Raw genomic sequence first — 26,448 nt, forward strand, 5'->3', positions numbered from 1 at the left:
GGTCCAGGCTCCTGGGCAATGGGCCCATAAAAATTAATGGGACCACAATTCACCCGCAGATTTGCGGGTAAATTGCGACCGCAAAAACACGTTCGTGTGCATGGGGCCTTAATTCTGGAAAATAAACACAAGATCTGGGCCCAGATGAGATCATCGCCTGCCATAAACTCCAAGAAGAGACGATCCATTTGACGATTGACATTTCTGCCCATGCAGCATAGCAGAGCTGTGCGTGCTGCGTGTAACATAATACAGCAGTAATCTGTCTGGGCATTGCAAATCATTAATATGTCTGCTGTCTACGAATCCCACCAGATCATGCCCATTAAGCAATATTACCAGCCCGATGTAACTAGAGGTGGTGGGATTCCTCTGCCCGGCTATACTTAGCAATCGAAAAAAGCAACTGCATCAGAAACACTAGACCCCCATCCATCTGCCCCTATCCTAGGACCACGTGTCTGTCTGGAAGTAAAAATACATCTGTTAATTGTCTGCACATCAGGCCTCGCTCCGTCAGACACGGACATATGTCCCGGCAGGAGAAATGATGTTCTAATTTATGTAGTTATTTATATAGCACCAACATAATCCACAGCGTTGTACAGAGAATGCATTGGCATCGTGCCACCGTTTCCATCTCACACATTGGGTTAGTTCAATAAAAAGACAATTAACCGAGTGGTAATTTTTTTTTGAGATGACGTGTTTTTTCCACCTAGGCGCAAAAAGATGAATCACAAAAAGGTGCGTAGAGAAAAGGCAACCCTCTGAGCCAGAAGTGTCAAGAACGAATGGCCATCCCTTGCTGAGTGTGACCAGTCTGTGCCCTAATGTCTGCCTAGGGTGCCGCCCAAACATTTACAGAGGCTCTGAGTCTAGGTTTCGCTCCCCCAGACTGAGCAACGTGAGGCCCAAAGACCATCAGGAGGGATGACAAGGGCACCGCACCCCGAAAATGCCTTCTGACAGACACATGTGCAAAGTGGACACACAAGTGACATAACTAATATGTGCCATTCGAGCCATCTCACTAGTGGCAGCACCTTCAAGCCCCCGGTGTACACCAAACCATGTGTAGATCCATTTCACTCGATGGCCTCTCAACCACTTCTAAGAACTGATACTACACTTGATCTGTCCGAAAATCCAAGAAGCATTTCCCCCAAAAGAATGAAATAGCAGGTACCAATTGCGCCAACTAAAAGGTACCCCAAATTGCTAACCCTGAGGAACTTTTTAAGCTGTGATTCAATAGTGACCCTTCCCCCCATGTGGCACTGCCAGTAAGACGGACTGGTGGACCTTGCTGGAAATGCATGTCTGGCGAGGCTGGGAAATGGACGGATTGTCCCATCACTTCAGCTGCTTTGCAAATGTTTTAATTACGCCATTTTATGACCTCAGTGCAGTGCATTCTGGGGACTTTTGTTCTGCAAATAAAGAAATCCTATAATTAAAAATATAATTTACCTGGAAGTGTGAACGTTCTTGTAATGGGTATAATGAGAATTTATGCTCATGAGAAACACTTCTTTTACATTGCGGTTTATCTTTGGCCTGGATAATGAAGTACACATTTGGAGGACATTACACATATGGTCCATTGTCTGGTATTTTTCTTTGATCTTCTTTGTTCTAAGTCGTCATATTTTCCTCCTCCACTCTCCCACCCTGTCTCCCGTGAAGAATAATATCTGCTGCCCACACACAGCCATTACTAAAACCAGTCATATACCAGCACATTCCTACTACAGTATACAATAAGGTATTAATGAACTAAAATATAAATAATAATAATAAAAATATATAGTAAAATTATTATCTATGCTCTTTTATATTCTTCTAGCTTCCTCTTAATGTATTTTGCAGCGTGTGGATCAGTTGCCTAGCAACTGCTTGACTTCTGTCTGGGTGACTACCATTTCAGTACATGCCATTATATACACTTAAGTGATCCCGATAATTTGTGGTTACCAGTAGAAAACATCACAAAAACATGCCAGCAGGCTTATTTTTAGGAAATCCTTCTAACAAAAGCGGACAACAACCTGCCTACCCGCCCCATGACTTATTATTATTACATCATGTGAACTAAGTAGTTCCTGCAAATTGACACAATAGTACTTCTTGGTGAGGGCAAGCACAGGAGCTGTGCCACGCCATCACTTGTGGGTACTGGCTGTATTACACAGCTGACACCTAGCTCTAACGGCCCAGATTGGAGAGAACTCCGATCTTAGTCCTTTAACCCCTTAGATGGTTTACATAGGGAGGGCCCCCCAGATCTGTCATCTTAGCACATCTATTAGGCAGTGTATTATATTAGTGATCAGTCCACTAGTAGGACTTAAAAAAGTTCAATAAAATATTAAAAATATTAAAGAATATAAAGCGCCCACATTTTCCACCATAAAAATGCTTTATTCTGTAAAAACATATAAAGAAAAAAAAAAGGAGAAATAATTAGTATTACCACGTCCTTAACAACCCAAACTATAATATTATTACGTTATTAAATGCCAAAAGTGCTGTTTTTTGCTTGTACCCAAAAATGATACCAATGAAAACGTCAACTCATACTGCAAAAAACAAGCCCCCACACAACTCCCATGACAGAAAAATGAACGACGTTATGGCTCTCAGTACGGCGACACAAAAACTATTTTTTTTAAAGTGTTTTTATTCTGCAAAAGTAGTAAAACATGAAGAAAAAAAAAATAGATATATAAAGTTAGTATCACCATAATTGTTCTGACCTGCAGAATAAACTAACATGTAATTTATACTGTGCTGTGAACGTCGTAAAAACGAAACCCCAAATACAATGGTGAAATTGCTGTAATTTTCCACCATCAGACTATGAAAAAAATTCTAAAAGTAGCAACTGGCAGCCTTATAGAAAATTAGTGGAGAAGTGTCCGAGCATGTGCAGTACCGCTTCATTCATATGGGGCGCACAGGGGTGGCCAGTTAAGCCTGTTCTCGGGATCGCTGGGGGTCCTGGCGGTTGAACCTCCACCGATCGGATATTTATAACTTATCCTGTGGATAAGTGATAGATATTGAATATTGGAAAGCCCGTTTAAGGACTTAAAGAGAACCTTAAACGTCCCCAAACATGTGCAGCATGTTATAGGAAAGGCTTCACGAACCCTGTCCCACGTAAAATTATTTTTCTAACTCCCTCCGTTATTTACATATCGGTGCCATTATACTTGGCACCCGATATGTAAATAAGCCCCTGAACTGTCAATGGGGCGTTTCTAACTAACTAAAAGGCAAGGGGGCGTGGTGTCTTCGCTCTGACACTGTCCAGTCAGCTGCGGACAGTGTCAGGGCGGCTTGCGCTGTGTTCCCTCCAGCGAGAACACACAGACTTGGTGGTTGTACTGCAGATAGCGTGCGCGCGCACACTCACGCATGCGCGCACAGCCGTTCGCTCGCACATCGACGTCACCACTCCCGCCGCCATGGAACGAGAAGAGACGAGGAGGAGAAGCAGAGACGAGAAGAAGAAGGAGACGAGGAGATCTACTTACATCTGTCGATGTGCGCGCGAGCGGCCGTGCGCGCCCCCACGCTATCTGCAGCACAACCACCAAGTCTGTGTGTGTTGTCTCGGGAGAGAAGACAGCGCAAGCCGCCCTGACAGTGTCCGTAGCTGATTGGACAGTGTCAGAGCAAAGACGTCACGCCCCCTTGCCTTTTAGTTCGTTGGAAACGCCCCATTGACAGTTCAGGGGCTTATTTACATATCGGGCGCCAAATATAACGGCAACGACATGTAAATAACGGAGGGAGTTAGAAAAATAATTTTACGTGACACAGGGTTTGTGAAGCCTTTCCTATAACATGCTGCACTCAGCTGCTAATGTATGGGGAGGTGAAAGGCTCTCTTTAAAGAGGCTCTGTCACCAGTTTAATAGATTAGGTAAGAGATAGAGAAGTATTAAATGCTTTGATGCTGATAACTACTGTGTTGTTTTTAAAAAAAACAAAACATTCATTATTGACAAAAATCTGATAATTTTTAGATTTATTTTGTTTTTTTTATTTCACCAAGTGGGCGTTGTAAAGAGAAGTGTATGACGCTGACCAATCAGCATCATACACTTCTCTTCATTCATGCCCAGCTTTATTCACAGAACAGCGTGATCTTGCGAGATCACGCTGTGTCGTCACTTACCCCCCCGCAGGTCCTTCACCGGAGCGACGGGAGAATGACCAGACATCGCCTCCAGTCGTGCCAGGACGATTATCCTTCTCAGCAGCAGTCCTGGCACGGCTGGAGCCGATGTCTGGTCATTCTCCCGTCGCTCCGGTGAAGGAACTGCAGGAGTAAGTGACAGCACAGAGTGATCTCGCGAGATCACGCTGTGCTGTGAATAAAGCTGGGCATGAATGAAGAGAAGTGTATGACGCTGATTGGTCAGCGTAATACACTTTTCTTTACAACGCCCACTTGGTGAAAGTAAAAAAAACGCACGGTTGGGCATTTAGAAAAAATTGGTGTAAATCTAAAAATGATCAGAACTTTGTCAATAATAAACGTTTTTTTAAAAAAAACAACAACAGTAGTTATCAGCATCAAAGTGTTTATTCGATTAGGTAGGAGATAGGGATATTAAACTGGTGACAGAGCCTCTTTAAGGATATAAATGTGCAAGACCAGGAGGAAATATGCAGGAACAAGAAAGATTGTACATAGTCTGTGTACTGGGAGTGAGGGTAGACATTGTGTAGCATATATTGGCCTCAGTAAATGACCCCAAGGCTGGGTTCACACGACCTATTTTCAGGCGTAAACGAGGCGTATTATGCCTAGATTTACGTCTGAAAATAGGGCTACAATACGTCGGCAAACATCGTACTGTGCAGACGACCTGTTATTTACGCGGCGTCGTTTGACAGCTGTCAAACGACGACGCGTAAATTGACTGCCTCGGCAAAGAAGTGCGGGACACTTCTATACATTATATGCGGGACATTTCTTTGCAACGTAATTTGAGCCGTTCTTCATTGAAGTCAATGAAGAGCAGCTCAAGATTTACGAGCGTCACAGACGCCTCACATAATGCGAGGAGGAGCTTTTACGTCTGAAACGAGGCAGCTGTTTTCTCCTGAAAACAGTCTGTCTTTTCAGACGTAAAAGCCTCTCATCGTGTGCACATACCCCAAGAGTGTTAAACTCAGTCCTTTCCGATCTGTGAGCAATGACTGGACGTCATCCAATAATGGCATCCAAATGGATGTAGATTACGTATTGATAGCTAGAATACAATAAATGTGCCGAGGACATGTGATATAGTTGCACTCATATGGAGTTTGATCAATACATACATTTTCTATCATACATTATCTCGGTAAGCCGCACTATGTGCCCCCAGAATCTTTGTTCAGAGGTTCTGCCTTTTTATAGCATCAAGGGAAGAAATTGTTTTGTCTTTACAGGATTAACATATTTATCTACAATATTGGATGTTCACACTGAAATGAATCTGATGATATTATTTCTGGTATTTACAATGATAACAGCAAATATTACAATTAAATTAAAGTGGAGGTGCACATGTTCTGTATATGAGGTAGGTGGGCCTGCAGAATAATTTCCTCTGGTGGGCCCAAGAAACCCCAGTCCAACACTGCATTCAGCTTTGGGTAGGTACTCCTTTAAGAAACAAATCCCCCTTCAAATGGTGCTCAGCACATTACACAGTTAAACAGTAGCTCTAGTACAGTGGACTTAAAGGCTATGTAAACCTTTGAAGACTTTTTTTTTTTTTTACTAAAACAACATTATAGTGTATAATACAAGTTTGTCATCGTTTTTTATTAAAATATAGGTTTACTTTTTGAGATAGAGCTTCTATATGTCTTGCGCTGAAACCCGAATCCGTCAGGTCAGTGGGACTGACGGGTTCAGTGACAGCGGGTCCTGCGTGTCACTGACACGCAGTATCCACCAATCCACCTATCGATCACATCTTACTTATGAACTTAGATGTGATCGATAACAGTTGGATCCTGCTTGCCAGAGACCCGCCCGACCCGCTGTCACCAAAGCCGTAATTCCCACTGACCTGACGGATTCGGGTTTCAGCGCATAACGCAGCTTCTATGTATCCAGGATTATTTGTATTTTTTTTATAAAAATCAATTACAAAGTTGCATTAAACACTATAATACATTGCTTTATTTAAAAAAAAAGTCTTCAAAAAGGTTTACATAGCCTTTAAAGAGGCTCTGTCACCAGATTTTGCAACCCCTATCTGCTATTGCAGCAGATCGGCGCTGCAATGTAGATTACAGTAACGTTTTTATTTTTAAACAACGAGCATTTTTGGCCAAGTTATGACCATTTTTGTAGTTATGCAAATGAGGCTTGCAAAAGTCCAAGTGGGTGTGTTTAAAAGTAAAAGTCCAAGTGGGCGTGTATTAGGTGCGTACATCGGGGCGTTTTTAATAGTTTACTAGCTGGGCGTTCTGACGAGAAGTATCATCCACTTCTCTTCAGAACGCCCAGCTTCTGACAGTGCAGATCTGTGACGTCACTCACAGGTCCTGCATCGTGTCGGCCACATCGGCACCAGAGGCTACAGTTGATTCTGCAGCAGCATCAGCGTTTGCAGGTAAGTAGCTACATCGACTTACCTGCTAATGCCGATGCTGCTGCAGAATCATCTGTAGCCTCTGGTGCAGGTGTCCTCGCTCGTCTGACACGATGCAGGACCTGTGAGTGACGTCACAGCATGATCTCTCGAGAACACGCTGTGTGCACTGCCAGAAGCTGGGCGTTGTGAAGAGAAGTGGATGATACTTCTCGTCAGAACGGCCAGCTAGTAAAAGTATTAAAAACGCCCCGATGTACGCACATAATACACGCCCCCTTAGACTTTTACTTTTAAACACACCCACTTGGACTTTTGCAAGCCTCATTTGCATAACTACAAAAATGGTCATAACTTGGCCAAAAATGCTCGTTTTTTAAAAATAAAAACGTTACTGTAATCTACATTGCAGCGCCTATCTGCTGCAATAGCAGATAGGGGTTGCAAAATCTGGTGACAGAGCCTCTTTAAAGTTCAGGGTTTAGTTTAGACTTATGCCTACAGGGAAAAATAGGATACAGACTCTCTTATCTAATCTCTTTACCATTTCTAAAAAATAAAAAAAAAAGGAAAATAGAAAAAAAACCTCACACAAAGGCTTTAGTAAAGGACTCATGTCACGTCCTTACATGTGAATCACAGCCAAGTTTTATTCATCTCTCCTGTGCCAACACAGACAATGATGAGTGCAAACCTCAAATCAAAGCTACCACGTGGAGAGAAGGTGGATCATATGCGTGAAGCCCTGGTACAAAGCACTGGCTGAAGTACCAATGATGAGGAATAGTCTCCGGTTGATGTCTCCTACACAATCAGATGTAGTTCCTGAAATTCAATCATAACTCTCCAAATACGTTTTATTCCTCTATGATGAAATACGAGCCATCTGGAAGTCAACAGATTGAAGGGAAGTTATTGGGCTCTTCAGTCCTGACAGAAAGGAGGATTCCATATGTACTGGATTTATTGATAGTAATGGGTACAGGGTGTTGAAGGACTGATATAGTAAATTCCAAGAGTGATGACTTTATAATAAAGAAATACAAGCACTTTCTTAGAAACAGGCCACCAGTTGTGTCAAAAGGAGGTAGATGACATGGGGACAGGGTCTAGACTGGCTCCAGGTTTATGTAGCCTCTTGGGCAATAGAGTCCCAGTGGGTCCGTGTCCATCACAGGCTTGACATGTTTTCATAAATTTTAATGGACCACCACGCCCAGTGGGCCTTGGCATCTTCTCAGGTTTACTTAGTGCTGACGCCAGTCCTGGACAGGGGCCATGAATGAATTAAGGGTTAAGAGCTGGAAGTTGGCAGGTTTGTGATAAGCACAAATGAGAAAAAGAGGTTAAGGGTGGCCATAGTCCTTAGATTGGCCGATTCATGTTGAACTGATCAGTCTGCTCCCTATACTGTTGGCATTTACACAAATGTACGTGACCAACAAATGGGCAATGATTGACCGAGCCAGTGCTAACCATCCATTCATCTGACTTATCTCATGTCCCACCTTGAAGGAGTGAACCAAGGAAGAGTAAGGATGAACAAGACGGACATGTGTTCGATTACTCCTGGCCTGTCCACTACCTGCCTGTCTTCTCTCTCATTGCACATTATACAAGTACATTCGGAGGTGGATTTCTTTGACTTAGCCGCTATTGTGGCCTCTTGTTTGATGCCTCATGTTATGGGATTTCTTCTTCTCTTCTAATAAAATTATATCATACATGAAAGATACAGTGTATTTAGGGGAAGGCATTTAAAAGAAATTAAAACAAAAATGAAGAATCAAAAATATTTGAATGGTTAGTCGGAAAAAATATCTTTACGTTTCGACCAATTTTAGACCTACAGTTACCTGTCTGGCTGGCCAGGCTACGGAGCTCTGGACTAAGAACAAGTCTCCCTCCTCAGAATTGATTCAAAAGCATAACGCCCTCTCTATTACACCCCACCGCATCCTGTGATTGAATAAGAAAACTCTTGCCAATTCCCGTGTTTATACCATCTATATTAAGAATAATTTATGCCCCTTGTCAACTTGCAAATAAAATATATTTATCAATATTTTATGACATTTTACAGTCATTGTAAAGCTAATGGACTTGGAAGGAACCTTAGAAGACCATTTAGAAACCCAACCCTTCCAAACAGCCAGAAACAAGTATTTATCACTATCTACTGTGATTGTATAAATGGGAATCAGGACTAATATCATAGTCTTTGTGGCATGGAAGATCCTCAGTTTCTGATATCTTATGATCCAAATCCATTGGGTTAGTATGGTTGGCCATGTTCATATACATAATCATATAGGATCATGCAATGACAAAAGATATTGACAGAGCAGCATGGTCATATGGCATCATATTATGTATGGACACATATTCACAGACGTGAAATTGGACTTAAATTTGGAATAGTGCCTTTTGTATTGGAATCTCACGAACAGTCATGGGTCTGCCATAGGTTTTTTCTACTCTTGTCACAATTTAGTGTTACTTATGTAAACCCTTTGATCTAGATTTGATGTGCCCTTGGTTCTTCATTTCGTACATCATATGCAGGAGTTGACGATGAGATGTCGCACTATTCCCTACGTAGAAACGGACATGACTGTAGAGGACATTTCCAATCAACACCTCTTCGTTTGGTTTACTTCAGGTACAATAGTGAAGAATCGAACTTCCGATACCAAAAATTATCAAAAAGGTTGATTTATCACAAACAATTTCAGCAGCAAAACTATCAGCAAGTGGGCTATGTAGCTTAGGACTATAGTTCTGCACAAACATAGGCTTCCATGTATGCTAACATGTTTGGATTTGTGGGATTTCCCACAAATATAACTTAAAATAAAGAAGGTGGTAAAAAAATATTACCCTTGTTTGGTCATGAATTGGCCATGTGGTTGAAAAAGAATTGGACATATTCTCATATGGATCAAATAAGCCAGAACATAGGATAATGCCAGGGTCCTCTGAACTTAGGGGCTCATGAGATCTGTGCAAACATGCTCTACTCTTGGGCAGACAAGGGGCCCACTGAGACGGTTGCTCAAAGGCCCGCATATATTTGGAGCTGGACCTGCATCTATATACCCGTACGTCTTCCCACTATTTGCTACTATTTTTTCTCATATGAAATAACCCCTATTCATATGGAATCCCTATTCCAGGGCTTTACAACCCCTGGAGCCAGGTAGTCAGTGCACCTAGAAATTATCTGCGGTCACCTCACTTTTTAGGTATTTTTCTATTGATGTCTATGGAAGTTCTGGCTCTAAAAATGGTCTAAGTGGCTACTAAACTCAAAAGTAATTTCTCCACCCATGCCTTGTTCTATAAGCACTTGCGTCGATCCCTATTTAAAAAAAAGCTGATGGATTTCTACAATGCTGGATGTTCTTATGATCAGGAAAGCAGGAAAATGGGGATGGATTTAGAGAAGGCATTATATTGTATTTTTCTATAACATTTGTACCGATTTTTGAAAAAGAAAGAAAGAAAAAGTAAAGCAGGACAATTAATTCTTTGGGGTTGAAGCCATTTAAAAAGCTCTTAAAAAGTCACCTCCAGCCCCTCCAAGGGAGTCCCAACCCATCACGTATTTTGCATTTAGTTCCACATTTGGATCTATCAGACAATTTTGTGAATGAGCCAGAACATAGGGATTATCATATAGGTATTCGGACTCAGGCAATGGACAAGAGTGGCAATATTTCTGGTAAAAAAAATAATCAGTACCGATTTTTTTAATCCCGGAAAACCCCTTTAAATTGTCCAGTCTATAAAGCACGACTAATTGACCTGAATTGAAAGATTTAAGCATGAGCGGTTGAACAGAATGTTAAATGATTTGCAAGGGAATCATCAGTATGGATAGAGTATCACTTCCAGAAATGCACAGCGATGCCTGGAAACCCGACTGCCGTCATGAACGAAAGCTTGTAGCGGACTGCTAGAGAAGTGCATAGCTGGAGGCCTAGAGGTGGCTTTTATTACAGGGACATAATGCTGAGCCACGCACATACACTACGGCTGAGGAACACCCTATGAATATGATCTGGTGCTTGTAAGCGGAGCCTGACCTGCACACACTGTAACCCCTCTCAAGAGTCCCTGATTCACAAACCAAATGTATGAGGTATGTATATTGCTCCTTCATAAATCCCTATGTATTATACCACAATCTGAGTGACAACTTTTTGAAGGCCTTGGCCATAGAAAATGGATTTAAAGTGTCACATAACTCGAAATGTCGAAGACTCTCTGCTCAGTTCCATATAGACAAAGCGTTGTACTCCGTAAATTAATCTTGACAACCTATCGGCACCAGTTTCCTTTCATGTAACCATTAATAAACTAACTCTGGTCCTCTCCTCCTTCAAGAACTTCTCCAGAGGCTTAACATTACAAACAAAACAATTTTAACAATATTTCATTTACAGGGATCCCGAGGGCACAATTGTAATTCACTACCAACAAGTCTCTCCAACCAAAGACCAAACCCATAGTGTGCTAGTCCCGTACACAACTTCCCACCGTCCCGGATGGCAGGATGCCAGGATCTTGCCCAATTCTGCATTTCACATAATAGTAAGTACAAGCGCATCATAGACGAGTTCTACAGCGGCACGTATGTAATCTGCAAGGTAAAGTTATTAGTATATATGGTCTATTTTTGAAATGTATTTCCCATATAGACATTGCATCAGTGTATTCAAATTGTCATCACCTTTTCATAGGAACCAATTAACCTATCAGAGTGTGGACGGAAACCAAAGAACCCTGGGAAAACTCCTACAAAGACAGGGAGAACATATATGCAGATGTTGACCTTTGGTTAGATTTGCACCCAGGAGCCCTCCAACCACTAAGCCACTGTGCTGCCCCACAACCATGACCTGTCACTACTGCACAGCAATTCAGAACTTGGGCATTCGGATCTTACAAGTAAACACACAGGCCCATCATGTCACATAGACATCCTTTTTTTAAACTAAAGCATCAATAAGATTTTCTAATAAAGCCTCATAGGGAGTGTGATTGAACCTGCATAATTGTCCGCAAAAAGTATTAAATAACGCTATAAGAAAAAAACCAGTGCATCCTCCCGGTGGGCCCCCTCAACCAGGCAGAAAAGTTAAGGGCATAGGTCAATAATTTCCAACCCGTTTACAATGGAGGAACCATTAAAAAAAAATTCTCCTGAGGAACACTCACCCCTAACGGGCAAGTGACGATTCTTGCTGCTCTCTTTCAGAGAACCCCTAATAATGTTCCGAGGAACATCGGAGTCCCGGGAACTCTAGTTGGCAAATGTTGACATGGGCAATACTACTTCAAGTGAGACTTCAAGATAGGGAGATGACAAAAAGTGAGCACTCTTGGTGGATCTGACTGACCAAGATGGCTTACTAAGAGGAGGTGTGTGTCATTTGCATACACAGTGCACTTAATTTTCTCCCATCCAATTTTAAATTTTTTATGTCAGGTAGTCTTATAGAACTATCTGGTTTCCGACTTTCTGTAAAAAGCAAAAGTTATGACTATACCACCAACTACTGCTCCCAGCAGCCACCCTAGGTGAGCAAGCATTTATTATATCATAGTAACTATCCATAAAAATATAGATATTGAAATCTAGATATTTATAGAGAGTCTTACCTGTGTAGTGGACAACGCATGTCTGACCCTTCTTGGGAAAAGTCCTTCCTGTAGAATTCGGAGAAAGAAGACACGTAAGAGCACAAAATGCAGATCTCTATTAATTATTGTATATATAAATTTATATTCTAGATACATGCCCAATTATGTATACAGGGTTTTCATTCTCACCTCAATCAACTAATAAAATCAGGAATATTTTAATTATGGCATATTTAAGCAAGTCACCCACATTGACTTCCTACTCCAATGGAAAACTTGAGCTTTGAAGAGTCCTCAGGATCCGGCATTAGGTTCCATATTTGTTTTCATGCCAGTTCAAACCAACAAGCAGTTATATAATAATAGCTAGGGTTGACCACCCGACCTCATATTACACTCCAATGAGAATCCTCATCAGGCAGGATGGACAATGATTAGACAACCGAATGACTGCACGTATAGAACTTATGGAGCATCCATGGACCATGATGAGATTTACCTCTTGACTCAACCCCATCAGATGAGCATTGACAAATACAGATAATGGTCTGCTCGTAGTAGTGCATAGGGTTTCTTACGATTTAGCAAACGCTGGGTTTCCTAGTTGATCAGGTAGTTCACTGATCTCCAGGTCGGAACTATTTATGGAACATGACCTAAAATTTAGCTCAGTCATCATTCAAAAGTGTCTCCATCCATTATATATCTAATGCTGGTTGCACCCAAGTATATTGTATAGATATAGTAATATCAATAGTAATGTATATTACTGCCTTTTTTACAGGATTCTGAAATTCGGAACCTGATGTGTTGCTGGAGGCCACCAAAATCAAACTTCTCCTAGTCTGGGCTGGTCCTCCACCCAGGTTAGAACCCATGTTCATTGTTGGTGATGTATAGAGGAAATCAACACAAGTGGAAGGGCGCACAGTGCTCAGAACAATGGTTGCCCCTTTTTTATTCCACCCCTTCCCATTATTTCCCATCAACAACATTGAACTATGTGGATCAGTGGTAGATCAGTGGCGTAGCTATAGGGGTCGCAGCGGTCGCAATTGCGACCGGGCCCCAAAGCCAGGGGTGCTCGTGGCCCCCCGCACCACATCAATAAAAAGTTAATATAGTAACTCGGGCCGCGGGCCCCTGTTACTATAGTAACTGAAAGTACTTATCTTCCTGGTTCCGGAGCGCAGCAGAGGTCCTGACGTCACAACGCTGTGCGCAGCGCACAACATCGTGATCCCGGATAGAGTCAGGATGTCTTCTGCGGCTCAAGAGGAGGGTAAGATTAATATCCCTGTCTGCTAAAGCTGATTGGCGGGGTCAGACTCCCGGGACCCGCCAATCAGCTGTTTTGAAGAGGGCGCAGCACTCGTATGAGAGCTGCTTCCTCTTTATTCCGGTCACACTGTGAATCCGTGTCGGCGATTCACAGTGTGAGCGAGTAGTGAAATGAAGGGGAAGCAGCTCTCGTACGAGTGCTGCGGCCCCTTCAAAACAGCTGATTGGCGGGTCCCGGGAGGCGGACCCCGACACATCAGCTATTGATGGCCTATCCTGAGGATAGGCCATCAATGTTTAGGGACTGGACAACACCTTTAAGCCTACCTTGTAGCAGGCTTAGAGGGCCCATGAGACAGGATCACAGATTGTGTGATCCTGTCTGCTGGGCCCTGTATCTAAGCCAATCACATGGTAGGCTTAGATACATGGCCCATGTGTGATCCTGTCTGATGGGCCCTGTATATAAGCCTACCACACGGGAGGTTTAGATACAGGGCCCCAGCACACAGTAATCGTATACTGTATAAGATTACTGTCTGCTGGACCCTGTATCTAAGCCTACCTTGCGTTAGTCTTAGATACAGGGCCCCACAGACAGTATCACACATGGGCCCTGTATCCAAGCCTAACACATGTGTTACTAATCGTTTTTTGTGTGTTTTCTTACAGGTTCGGTCGTTGGACTACGTCGGATTCCAGGACTACTTCGACGACAGCTTTTTTTTATTATCAACAAAATGGTTAATGAGGGTTGTGTGTTTTTTTTTTAATTTCAATAAAATATTTTTTATATGTCTTTGTGTTTTTTTTTAAACTATATTACTACCGCCTTAGTAATGGCCGCCGGCGGATTGACAGCGTCCATTGTTAAGGCGGGGCTTAGTGTTAGCCGGTGCAGAGGCTAACACTAACCCCCTTTATTACCCCGGTACCCACCGCCACCAGGGGTGCTGGGAAGAGCCGGGTACCATCCAGTACTTGACCATCGGTAGTGATGGTTGGGCAATGGGGTGGCCGCAGGCTGGTAGTATTAGGCTGGGAAAGGCCAGAAACAGTGGCCCTTCCCATCCTGGTAATGCTGCCTGCTGCTGCTTTATTGTATCTGCTGGTTATGAAAAATGGGGGGGGGACCCCACGTCATTTAAAAAAAATAAAATTAAAAATAATTGGAAATTTTCATAACCAGCCAGATACAACACAGCAGCAGCAGGCAGCATTACCAAGGTGGGAAGGTCCAAAAATAATTAGTAACACATAAAGAAGCAAAATTATTATTCTTACCTTTCCTGGGTCCAGCGCTGGAGCCACAATGTCAGCGAGCTGAGTCCTATATCTAATCCAATCATGTGTAATACCGTCTGCTGAGCCACTGTATCTAATCCTATCATGTGTGATACTGTCTGCTCAGCCACTGTATCTAATCCTATCATGTGTGATACTGTCTACTGAGCCAATGTATCTAATCCTATAATGTGTGATACTGTCTGCTGAGCTACTGTATCTAATCCCATCATGTGTGATACTGTCTACTGGGCCCTATCTCTAATCCTATCATGTGTGATACTGTCTGCTGAGCTGTGCATCTAATCCTATCATGTGTGATACTGTCTGCTGAGCTGTGTATCTAATCCTATCATGTGTGATACTGTCTGCTGAGCCGCTGTATCTAATCCTAGCCATAGTTTATAGGGTCGTAGTGCTATAGATATGCGCCTTCAGCTACGCCCCTGTGGTAGATCATATGTTTAGTGTGTCGATAAGGAGCAATTGTAGGATTTTTAAAGAGGACCTGTGACCTCTTCTGAGATTTTTTTTGATTTTTATTTTAGTAAATACTTGCATTCCCCATGAAACAACAATTCTGGAGCATCTTTTCTTAAAACTCTACCTTGTGCTTTTCCTCTGTTATTCCTCCTAAAACGTTGTGAATAAATTGACAACTGGGCGTTACCAGTTGGGGGCGTGTCCCTACACTGTCCAATCAGTGGTGACACAGAGTGAGACTGTAGAGACACGCCCCATTGACAAGGGGAATTGTAACACCCAATTTTCAAATAACTCATAAATCTCTAGGAGGAATAACAAAGGAACGGCACAACGCAGAGGTCTAAGAGAATCTTATTTCTGTTACTTATATAGCGCCAATGTATTCCGCAGCGCTGTACAGAGGTCTTCTTTTTTACTGCCCCTATTGGGGCTCACAATCTAAAGTCCCTATTGGTATGTTTTAGGGATGTGGGAGGAAACCAGAGTAGCCAGAGGAAACCCACGCAAACACGGGGAGAACATACAAACTCCACGCAGATGTTGTCCTTGGTTGGATTTGAATCCAGGACCCCAGCGCTGCAAGGCAATAGTGCTAACCGCTGAGCCAATACGTTTCAGAATTGTTATTTCAAGGAGGAATAAATCTCATGAGAGGTGACAGGTCCTCTTTAAATATTGGAAATTTTGTCCAAAAGATTTACCTTAAAAAAATTATCCCACCAAAGATTACATTTCTTTAATGGTTCCCTTATATGCCCTAAGGTGGTTGGGGTTTGTAGAGTCTACTGCAGAATCTCCATGACTCAAACACCAATTTCGTATATTTATTAGGTAACACATTCCCCAGTCAGCTCTGCTACATGTTGATTGTTGCTAGGTAACAGGAGTGCTGCAAGTCTTTATTTGTCTCTGAGATCATCAGGATTGCAAAGAGAAGACCCCCACCCTCAACCCAACCCGAGAAGACTCTATGACCCTTATAGCCGGAGGATGCATCATTTACACACAGGGTGAGACTTTTTGTAATAATTGCAGCTCTGAAATGAAGCTGCCGGAGGAAATAACTGTAAGGGTATGTTCACACGGCGGGGGTCCGTAACGGCTGAAATTACGGGGATGTTTCAGCCTGAAAACATCCCCGTAATTTCAGCCGTACCGGCATGTGCAGGCGCTTGAACGCCGCGTCAATTACGGCCGTAATTAGCGCTGCTATTCATTGGAGTCAATGAATAGCGGCTCCAATTACGGCCAAAGAAGTGACAGGTCACTTCTTTGACGCGGGCGTCTATTTGCGCGCCGTCATTTGACAGCGGCGCGTAAATATACGCCTCGTGTGAACAGACAAACGTCTGCCCATTGCTTTCAATGGGCAGATGTTTGTCAGCGCTATTGAGGCGCTATTTTCGGGCGTAATTCGGGGCAAAAACGCCCGATTTACGTCCGTAAATAGGCCGTGTGAACATACCCTAAGAGTAATGTTCTTCTTTAGCAAAAACAGTAGAAATTACACAGACCGCATTACAGTACATTGAGCTTGGCTTCGAGAGACAGAGTACATCTAGGTACTTACTTCCGCTTTGGGTCACATTATGGGAAGGTTAAAAAAAGGACAACTGCTATTGGAGCCATGCATGCCCAACATGGTCACCCAAGTAGGTTGAATTTTGGTGACATTTCCTTTTGAAGGAACACCAAAACCTCCGGTAGAACGGTTGTTAATGTTCGAGATGAGCCGTTAATAATGTTCATATGTATGTAGAGGTCTCAGGAGGTTCTCAGACCTAAGATTTGTGACATAAAGAGGGCTCCTGGGGCAGAAGATTTGGTTGACTTCCCATGACTAATCTCCATGAAGAACACAAGAGTCCATAACTTGAAATGGCTGAAAAAGGGACACCCAACGAGACGAAGGAGATATGCCTTATAACGCAGAGGCATAGGTAGGCTTTCTTTCATCTAAAAACCCTGGCCATAGTAGATTGTATTGTTCGCGCACTCCTTGGCATCCAGCACCCAGAGATTGCCCCCTAACTTTTCCACAGAGATTGCATTGGGTAGATGTGGCCACCACTACTGTGTTTGGATATAGGCTGAAAACAAACCTTATTATAACTTGTTACAAATTTTTAACGGACAGGGTTGAAGCTAAAATTTCATTTGAAACTTTTGGATAATTTCTCCTTTCGACCCTAGAAAGGGAAAATTAGTGTTCTCCCTGCCACAGCCTTGTGGCGCTCACACAAACATTGTAGTCAATTGGCGCATATAGTCGCACACATCGGGCCATCTTAGTGCTGCAGAGGTCGTCGCATACGTCTTGCTGTAAAACCACTTGCATGTCCTACACCGTTGATAGGTGTCGACAGAATTGTATTGGCGTATTTGGATTTCACCTTGGCATCATAAACAATACCACCCATGTATACTCAGGTCTATGTGTGTTAACCCACCATCTGGTTTTAGAGTGAATGGTTAACCCATCTGGAGTAAAGGGTTTAAACATAGAAACATCCTACGCCTGACCTTTTCTGAAGAACCTCCCTAGTCTCCAGCTTCAGTTACACTAGGAGCCCAGTGTGAATGTCATATATTCCTAGGAGACTCGAAGCATAAGCCACGTTATTTCCCATATTCTACAATACAAAGCTTGGCAGAATAGCTTACTGCTAATTCCAAGAAAGTAATTTGCGGATTCTGAAGAAAATCCCAACTATTGTTCTTTTCACACTTTTCTATAGTTTTATGTACTGCCCAGTATACCTTGAGTGTTTATGGGTTCCAAAATCCGGTACTATATCCTCAAAGTGTATTTAAAGGGCAATTCCACTCAAAATCATCTTCTAAGATTAAATGAGGCTCCGTGAGCTGGAACCGCCTCGATTTCTGAAATGAAGGATCGACTATATTGAGTAAGGGAATGCCAGTGATGGAAACCTCTAAGTGGTACCATAGAGGTTGGGGCACTAAATAGAGCTCCATGGACCCTACATTTTGGAAATGAGTGGGTCCCAGCTCACAGATCTCATCTTTTGAAATCTCTATGTTGCAGGTATGATTACTTTAGGTGGATCCTCTCTTTTAAAGGAGAACATGTTCTCTGAAGACTTGTAAGTTCTGGCTTCCACTGCCCTAGTCTGGAGAAGACAATCTATGGACATTTTAGTATCCGGGTAAAGAAATAACCAACTCTTTATGTCAGTCCTATAAGGGGTTAGTATCTACAACAGATGGAAAGATCAGAGCTGCGTAGAGAACAGCTTTCGACACTAGAGCACTTTAGAGTTGACCACTTTCAGCTAAACGGGTGTCTTGTCATTGCGACTCCATCAAACAACTAATAAGGATGATACACCTGGCCATCACCCTAACCGTGTGTGCTTCTATCACATAGATTCTGATCCTACCATTTTCGACAAGAACTTAGTCAGAAGAGCTCAATATTGCCCATTTCTCGCTTGATCTGGTTGCATATAGTCACCTTAAAAGATCGGATCCTGATTCAAAGCAAAAACGTACAACCTAAAAGATCTAAAAAATGTCACTGCTGTTCCTTCATATTGAATTTTTTTCAAGACGGACATCAAATCTTCTATCGTTGACCAGCTAGAGGTGTGCACCGTACCCGAGGAAGCGAGAAGATGCTGAACGACCATCATTAAAATGAGAATACATATGTTTTTCATGGGCAGTCAATGTGCATGTCACCCAATATATGTCTGGAGGCATCACCAGACTTCTCAGGACTTCATCAACAGTTAACAGGAAACATCCACGACTGGTTGTCCATGATACAACCAACTGAACTCTAATGACTATGGCCAGCTCCACATCACTGTTTAGAGCAGTAGACATCTAACAAACATGAGTTCCTTCAGATCCACCAGTCTAAGGTCTACAGTGGATATCAGACACTCTGGATTTCCGATTCAAGGGCTACATTTCCTGACAGACACTTAGCTCTCCTCCCATCATACCAATTCCACCACAATGTATACTTTGACATATCACGAAGACATTTTCAATGATAACATTGGTGAGGGCCCTTGAGTTGGCACTCAGTGCTACTCAGGCTATTGAAGATATCAAACCATGGGAATGTCTGATGAGGACACCGTAGGCATGGTACTGACCATAGAGCACCATTGAAATCTCTGATCTCCAAGAGGATCGGGGCTTTACCAAGTTCTACGATAAATTTAGGTGGAATTACCCATTCATTTCCACGTTCTTCTAGGCTGAACACAGGGAGGACTTCACTTGTGTTATGTAGGCTGAAGATCTTGTAGTCCATTGTTTCGCCGTTCCTCAACTAGGTATCCCCTACTCAAATGAATTAGCTGAAAGTACCTCCAAGGTTATGATCATACACTGTGGTGCACAGTATGAGGACCGTAGGAGTACCCCCTACAGATATGGTGTGTACCCCCTGGGCTACGTGTACCACAGGTTGAGAACCGGGGATCTAGTGGACAATTATCATAGGTTAATGGCCAATGTAGGTCTATGGCAAGCTTTAGTATCTCTAGTTGGAGTATCATGCTGGGACTAGTAGTTCTTCATCTGCAAATATGCCACAAGATACTGTAGTCTAATTACCAGGGTACAATAACCCAATGAACATTGTATCAATATGAATTCTCAGACATGCTTTACTCGTCCGTCTGTAGAATGACATAAAAAAACGTGGCCGAGGACAAGACAACGTGTTTTCTCAAGAAATACCTGAGCAGCAATAACCCGCATTCAGCGAGAGCGCAATGGAGGAAGCGAAGCAAAACAAAGGTAGGAATGGCAAAAATAATGCCTAGCATACATATGAGGGAATTCATATATTATATGCAGGGCTATAAACTGTGAGAACTGGAGGACATGATGCGTAATGTATACAGAAAATATACAGAGGACTATACAGATGTAGGAATTGTTGTTTACCTCTTGGACAGCGCATTGTCTGTGAACTGATTCTAGTTCTCTAAGATATTGCTACAATCCCGTGAAGCACTGCGATATCGCAGCCAAGCGAATAAATGTAGTGTACGTATAAGTGTTTGTTAGCATATCAATCCAACCTTTTTACGGATTCGCAAATCAGTTTTGGCAGCCATTGGGTGTAAACTCATCAAATAAACTAAACTATTGGTAATTTGGCAAAGCATTTAGTTCATACCTAATACATAGCAAATGCCCAGGTAATCTGTATTACAGAGCGTTATAAGGAATGTAGGAAATAAACGGATAAATGGTCATAAAAGATATAGCAAATACAGCTCCTAGTCTGTGAATGAATCAAAAGAAAACATGCATGTACAAATGTAGCAGAGCCGAGTTAGCCTTTCGGCATCTTTCATGAAGATATCACAATATGTCATCTGTGGTTTCACAAACGATTGCATGTAAACCTACTGAATTATTTTACAAGAATTAAATAACAAAATCAGTTTTTCTATATCTCAGATGTAGCAGGGCTGAATTTGCAATTTTACACTTTGAGGGAATATTGTTTTAGCATCGTGAGGTTGCTTTACCTAGAAAACCACATTATGATAACACATCGAGAGGAGCCACATGACAAACTCAGCTCTACTACATCTATGAATGGTGCATTGGCATTTTATGAATGAAGAATAAACAAATACCGGGAAATGACAATAACAACAATAATAATAATAATAATAATAATAATAATAATAATAATGATAATAATAATAATGTATAGATTATGTGCAGAGCATAGTGATTCTATCTATCGCATACATCTAGCAGAGAGTAATGATGAAGTAGTGGCGGATTTATCTCTGCAGGGGGGGCTTCAGTGCTTTGCGGGTAGCAACGCATTAATAATATCCTTTATTTATATAGCTCCAACATATTCTGCAGCTTTTCACGATCCGTGGAAGCGGTAAACAGACATAGCAGAGCCGAGTTTGCCATTTTCCACTACTTGTTATCTCAGAACATGTTATCTGTGGTTTACATAAACCTGTTCAATTATCATGCTGCATATTTCAATGACAAATTCAGCTCTGCTACATCTGTGCTAGGTAAAATGACAAAGCTATAAACAAAAGGAACACCTACTACCGATGAAAGGAGAGGGTCCTGCTGGCCAGAAGAGCTTACAATCTAATGCATGGCTACAGAGGGGGTATAATGCAGGCGTACCGTCTCCTGGAGTGATGGTCTCTATCTCCACTCCCATGGCTGTGCTGTAAGCAGTGGACAGGTCTAGTCTTCCTGTGAGTGTGTATGACTCTCAGCCTGTGTGCTCTGGATAACACCTCTCTCTGCTATGATGGAGGGGGCTGTCTGCACTGCAGCCAATAGTGCAGCTAGAGGGGCAGGAAGGGCGGCTATCTGTCTCTGAGGCTGGGAGGAAGGGACTGGCAGGGGCTGGATCTGCAGGCAGGGAATGCTGAATGGAGGAATAGTCAGTCTCCTGCTAGGCACGTCAACCCTTTCCTGGCCCGTGGGCCTCCAGCCATATTGGTCAGGCGCGTTTACATATTCAGTGCTGGCTAATGGACTATACCTTCTTCATTTGCTAGGATATCAGAGCGAATTGCACTTCTTTTTTTTATCACGCTGGGACTTTGCAAAAACACAAGAACATTTCACGGATCAAGTCACATGATGTGACCTCCACGCGTTTCGAGTTGCTCATTTTTATTTTTTACCCCTTAGTAGTCAATGTGAAGACCTGGTTTGATTTCCACTGACCCCCTCACACTCCAATTGTACTGTCAAACCTATAGTGATGGTATTTACCCAAAACCATTATTGTTATGTTCGGTAATTTTCGTACAAATCCACATCTTTGAAGCTTTTTTCCCCTTTAAATTGCATCAAAATATGAACATATAACCTTACAGGGTCATGTTAAAATAATATACAGTATATATTAAAAGGGTTGTCCACGCACAGACAACTGATGACTTATCCACAGGACAGGTCATCAGTAAATGGTGACCCCACACCGATCAGCTGCTCCGGCTGCCTCCAGGCGCCGGATGTTATGAAGTGTATGCAGTAGTCGGAGCCGGAAGCAGATGGCTCCATACACTGCATAGCGGCCGGCTGCAGCTCCGCTTCTATTCACTTCAACAGGATCAGTGCTGCAGAGCCATCTGCTTCCGGCATGAACATCTGGTGCTCCGGCTGATCCTGATCGGTGCGGGGTCTGGGTGTCGGAACCCCACTGATCATCGACTGATGACCTATCCTGTAGATAGGTCATCAGTTGTCCGTGCGTGGACAACCCCTTTAAGGGAAATTCCTTTAATCCGGCATCCAATAATTCAGAAAGTCAGATAATCCGGCACTTTTTTCCAGCATAGAACTGCAATGTAAAGTGGAATTATACAACACCAGAAACAACTAGAATATTCATCGGATTTAGGCTGGGGCTCCACAAATCGTATTTGTACATGTGGTTTTGCGTGATTGTGATTTCACCTTAGTAAGAAAAAAATCCAACAACATGCAAACAACATGTTTTTTTTACAATCTGATAATCCAGAATATTGAATAATTAGAACCCATCCAGTCCTATTGATGCCTGATTAAAAGAATTCTACAGAATATGGGCACACACATATACTATACATGATGTCTGTAGTAAGAGCTGATCTCTAATGATCATGTGACGACCAGGAGGCAGGTTCAGCAGCACAGCGTCCTCTTTGTTCTGCGCAGTTTCATTTATGGAGACTTTTTTTCCCATAGCAGCTGAGAAATAAATGAAATGATCTGCCTTAGACTGTCAGTAGTGTTAAAAATGGCAGAAGTGCGGCAGAGCCTGGGGGTGGACAAGAAACTGCCCATAACCTAGGTTCTAGGGGACAAATAACATAGGGATATGGCTTTAGCGTCTCTAGCTGGAGCATCAAGCTGAAGGTAATAGATGTTGAAGGTAAAAGATGTCATCCAAATGATCGTTCAGCCAACCGCTCTCTACTGTCTGTGGCCGTTTCTAGACCTGGGCTGGTATGGCATCGTCTTAGTTGGCTGCTGGATATATAGGAACAGCCTTGGCCAGAAATCTTCCTATATTTCCATTGTTTGAGGACACTCCTCACCTGTTTTTGGGAGTTGTGGGCATAAAAATTGTACAACGGCAATATAGTGAAATATTACAAACATTAACACAATTGTCTTTTAAAACTACCAAATAGTACTACAAGGTGAGCAAATAGTACCAACATATAGTGCCCAAAAAAAGTGTCATATAGAGTACAAATAATACCATCAGACAGCGCCCCACAACGGTACCATATGGTGTACAAATAATACCATCAGACAGAGCCCGAAAACCATACCATATAGAGTACAAATAATACCACCAGACAGTGCCCCACAACAGTACCATATAGAGTACAAATAATACCACCAGACAGTGCCCCACAACAGTACCATATAGAGCACAAATAATACCACCAGACAGTGCCTCACAACAGTACCATACAGAGTACAAATAATACCACCAGTCAGTGCCTCACAACAGTACCATATAGAGCACAAATAATACCACCAGACAGTGCCTCACAACAGTACCATATAGAGTACAAATAATACCACCAGACAGTGCCTCACAACAGTACCATATAGAGTACAAATAATACCACCAGACAGTGCCTCACAACAGTACCATATAGAGTACAAATAATACCACCAGACAGTGCCCCACAGCAGTACCATATAGAGTACTAATAAAACCCTTATTCAGTGCCTAAATTATACCCCCATAGAGTCCTAAAATAACTATGCTGTGAAATGTCAAAATACCAGCGAACAAACAATGCCTGAACAACCAGTTTTCCAAACTGGTCAATACTGATGCAGAAGGAGGGTCACATACAAAGATGGATGATGTTTACAAGTTACAAGGTAATCTAGACGCACGTAAAGCAAATGCGCTTCACTTCAATGTGGATAAACGTAAAATGGCACCTGGGGGCTATAAATGTACATGCTCTTTATATCCTAAGGGGAATCACTAATGCAGAGAGTGGTGAGGGTGATGCCAGTCAGCTGCTACTAAAGCCAACAGGATACTGCTATGTAGTAAACAAAGATAGATTTAAGAGGCAGGGCAAGAACAAAGATAAGAAACACTGAGAAAGGTTCATGGGCACGGAGAATCTTACATATGTGGCAATTAAAAATCTTGTCTGGCACTGCTGTTTGCGTAACTACCATAGACTACAATAAAGAGATGGTTGCCTCATTAGTTGGATCTGGGGTCAGGGGAACCCTGTTATTTAGAAGTGGGACCCCCACCTATCAGCCATTTTTGCGTTCACAAAGATGCTGCAAGTGCAAAAAATAAAAATTTAGCATCAGGGGAATTGCCTCTTGAAAGGGGGTTATCCTTGGTGGACAACCCCTTTGAGAAGCAGGTTTATGAAATGTACTAAGAATGGTCTCTATGGAAAACCATAGTTGCATTTTTACATGAGGTTTTTAATGCATATGAACAGGGGTTGTCGTAATGAGACAATTACCTTAAAGTCATCAGTGGCACGCAGTGTACGAAAATGGCGGAGCTGCTAGTTTCTAGTACAGAGAAAAAAATTGCACTCTATTTTAGTGGTAATGGGTGCTAGTTAAAACCCCTATATCCTACTCCATGTCAACCTAAAATTTTCCAAGAAGCTGAGATATGGAGTGCTGTTGGTTGGGGTCCTCACAGTATGGCGCTGTTTTAGCTGTACCCGTACCAGCCTATTTGTGAGGGGGAAACACTTGGTCATCGATTTTTCTTTCTTTGACTAATAAAGCAGTCAATCTACGAGGCCATAAAATAAAAAAAAAAACACATTTTTGCTCCTTAAGTGGCATCGATATTATGAGACAAAATTATAGAATCTGTTACGAGTTCTGGATTGCTAAACGTTGTATCCACAGACCTTCCAAAACTGGACGTGTACACGGAACCTCAAAAATCTTCTTGATCACTTATTTTCATGAAGCATCCTTCACATAAAGCAATATATAGCACTTGTGTTCTTGTATGCCATACTACAGCTCTACACAACCACCGAGTTGTACAGATCCAGAATACCATACCCATAGAGGTCTATGAGACCCCACTATATCTCCATGTGCTTCTGTTTCATACGATGGTATATAGAGGTTTTTTGGTTTGAGTGCTTATGAATCTCATAAAAAAACATTACTAACTCCATAATAGGGAACCATATGGCGGCACATGGAGTGTCTAAGATATTCGGCCAACAGAGTTGTAGGGGCTTCATTTGCCAAAGCCTCTACGGAGTCCTCAGTCAAAACTCCAGATGGGTGACATGAAGTCTATTGTTAGATTCCGCTTCTGGCCCCTCTAAAAGGAAATATGTATTGAAAAGTTCAGCACTGGGGAGTAGACGCCATCTTGAACGTTCCATGGTGCTGAAACTGAAGTGAAACGCACCTCCAACACTGCTAATGAATGTGGGTGACTCCTCTAAATCTCTATCTTCCGGCTGCTACTTAGCAAACAGCGGGGCCCAAAAAATGAGTCTGAAAGATCCTCTAATAGTTTTTACAGGAGTACCCCTTTAGGGTGAAATTTTTTGCTTTTGAAAATGGCGTAACATTGGGTACAACGTATAATAAAGGTGCAGTGGTTGTGTGCCTCCTATATCGAGTTGTTATAGGAAGATCGAGGACTTCTTGGCACACTTCAAATAGTTGACCTCTAACGCGAATGAAAACAAACGTAGGTCGAGAGAGTCAGCTGTATTAGAGAATACATGTAGTGCCAGCTTTCCTGTCCTCAGCACCAGCGTCTCTCTGCTCATGGACACCGGCCTACTCTGCTCTCTCCTCCTTCCCCGGCCTATGCCCGTAGGTTGTGCGTGCTCGTCCCCGTTCTTAAAGGGCCAGCGCACACCAGGAATTTTGCTCCCAGTCTATTCCAGCACACCCTGGACTTTTAAGGAACTTTACCCACTTCCTCACTGCCTGAGCAATGTTAATGCTATTCCCGAGATAGTCTGCGAAGGTTCCGTATCCAGTTTCCTGAAACCAGTGTCTATTACTATCCACTATCTGTGTCCAGTCCTGTATCTTGAGTCCAGTGTCCGTGTCAAGTCCTGTATTAATGTCCAGTGTCCGTGATGAGTCCAGTGTCCGTGACGAC

The 26,448-nt window shown here is 42.5% G+C and overlaps 1 protein-coding gene across 1 annotated transcript in view; it reads right to left on the minus strand.

The window, feature by feature from the left end:
* The window catches only part of FKBP1B (FKBP prolyl isomerase 1B), a 61,241-nt gene extending 39,632 nt beyond the window's left edge, over positions 1-21,609 (minus strand). The window contains exons 1-2 of the mRNA XM_075860990.1: positions 21,474-21,609; positions 12,279-12,326 (exon numbers count right to left, since the gene is read on the minus strand). Coding sequence (XP_075717105.1) covers positions 12,279-12,326; positions 21,474-21,510 — 85 coding nt within the window. The 5' untranslated portion in view covers positions 21,511-21,609. The remainder of the gene's footprint in view (positions 1-12,278; positions 12,327-21,473) is intronic.
* Positions 21,610-26,448: the final 4,839 nt, after the last annotated feature.

The sequence above is a fragment of the Rhinoderma darwinii genome, chromosome 4, assembly GCF_050947455.1.
Source record: "Rhinoderma darwinii isolate aRhiDar2 chromosome 4, aRhiDar2.hap1, whole genome shotgun sequence".
NCBI lineage: Eukaryota > Metazoa > Chordata > Amphibia > Anura > Rhinodermatidae > Rhinoderma > Rhinoderma darwinii.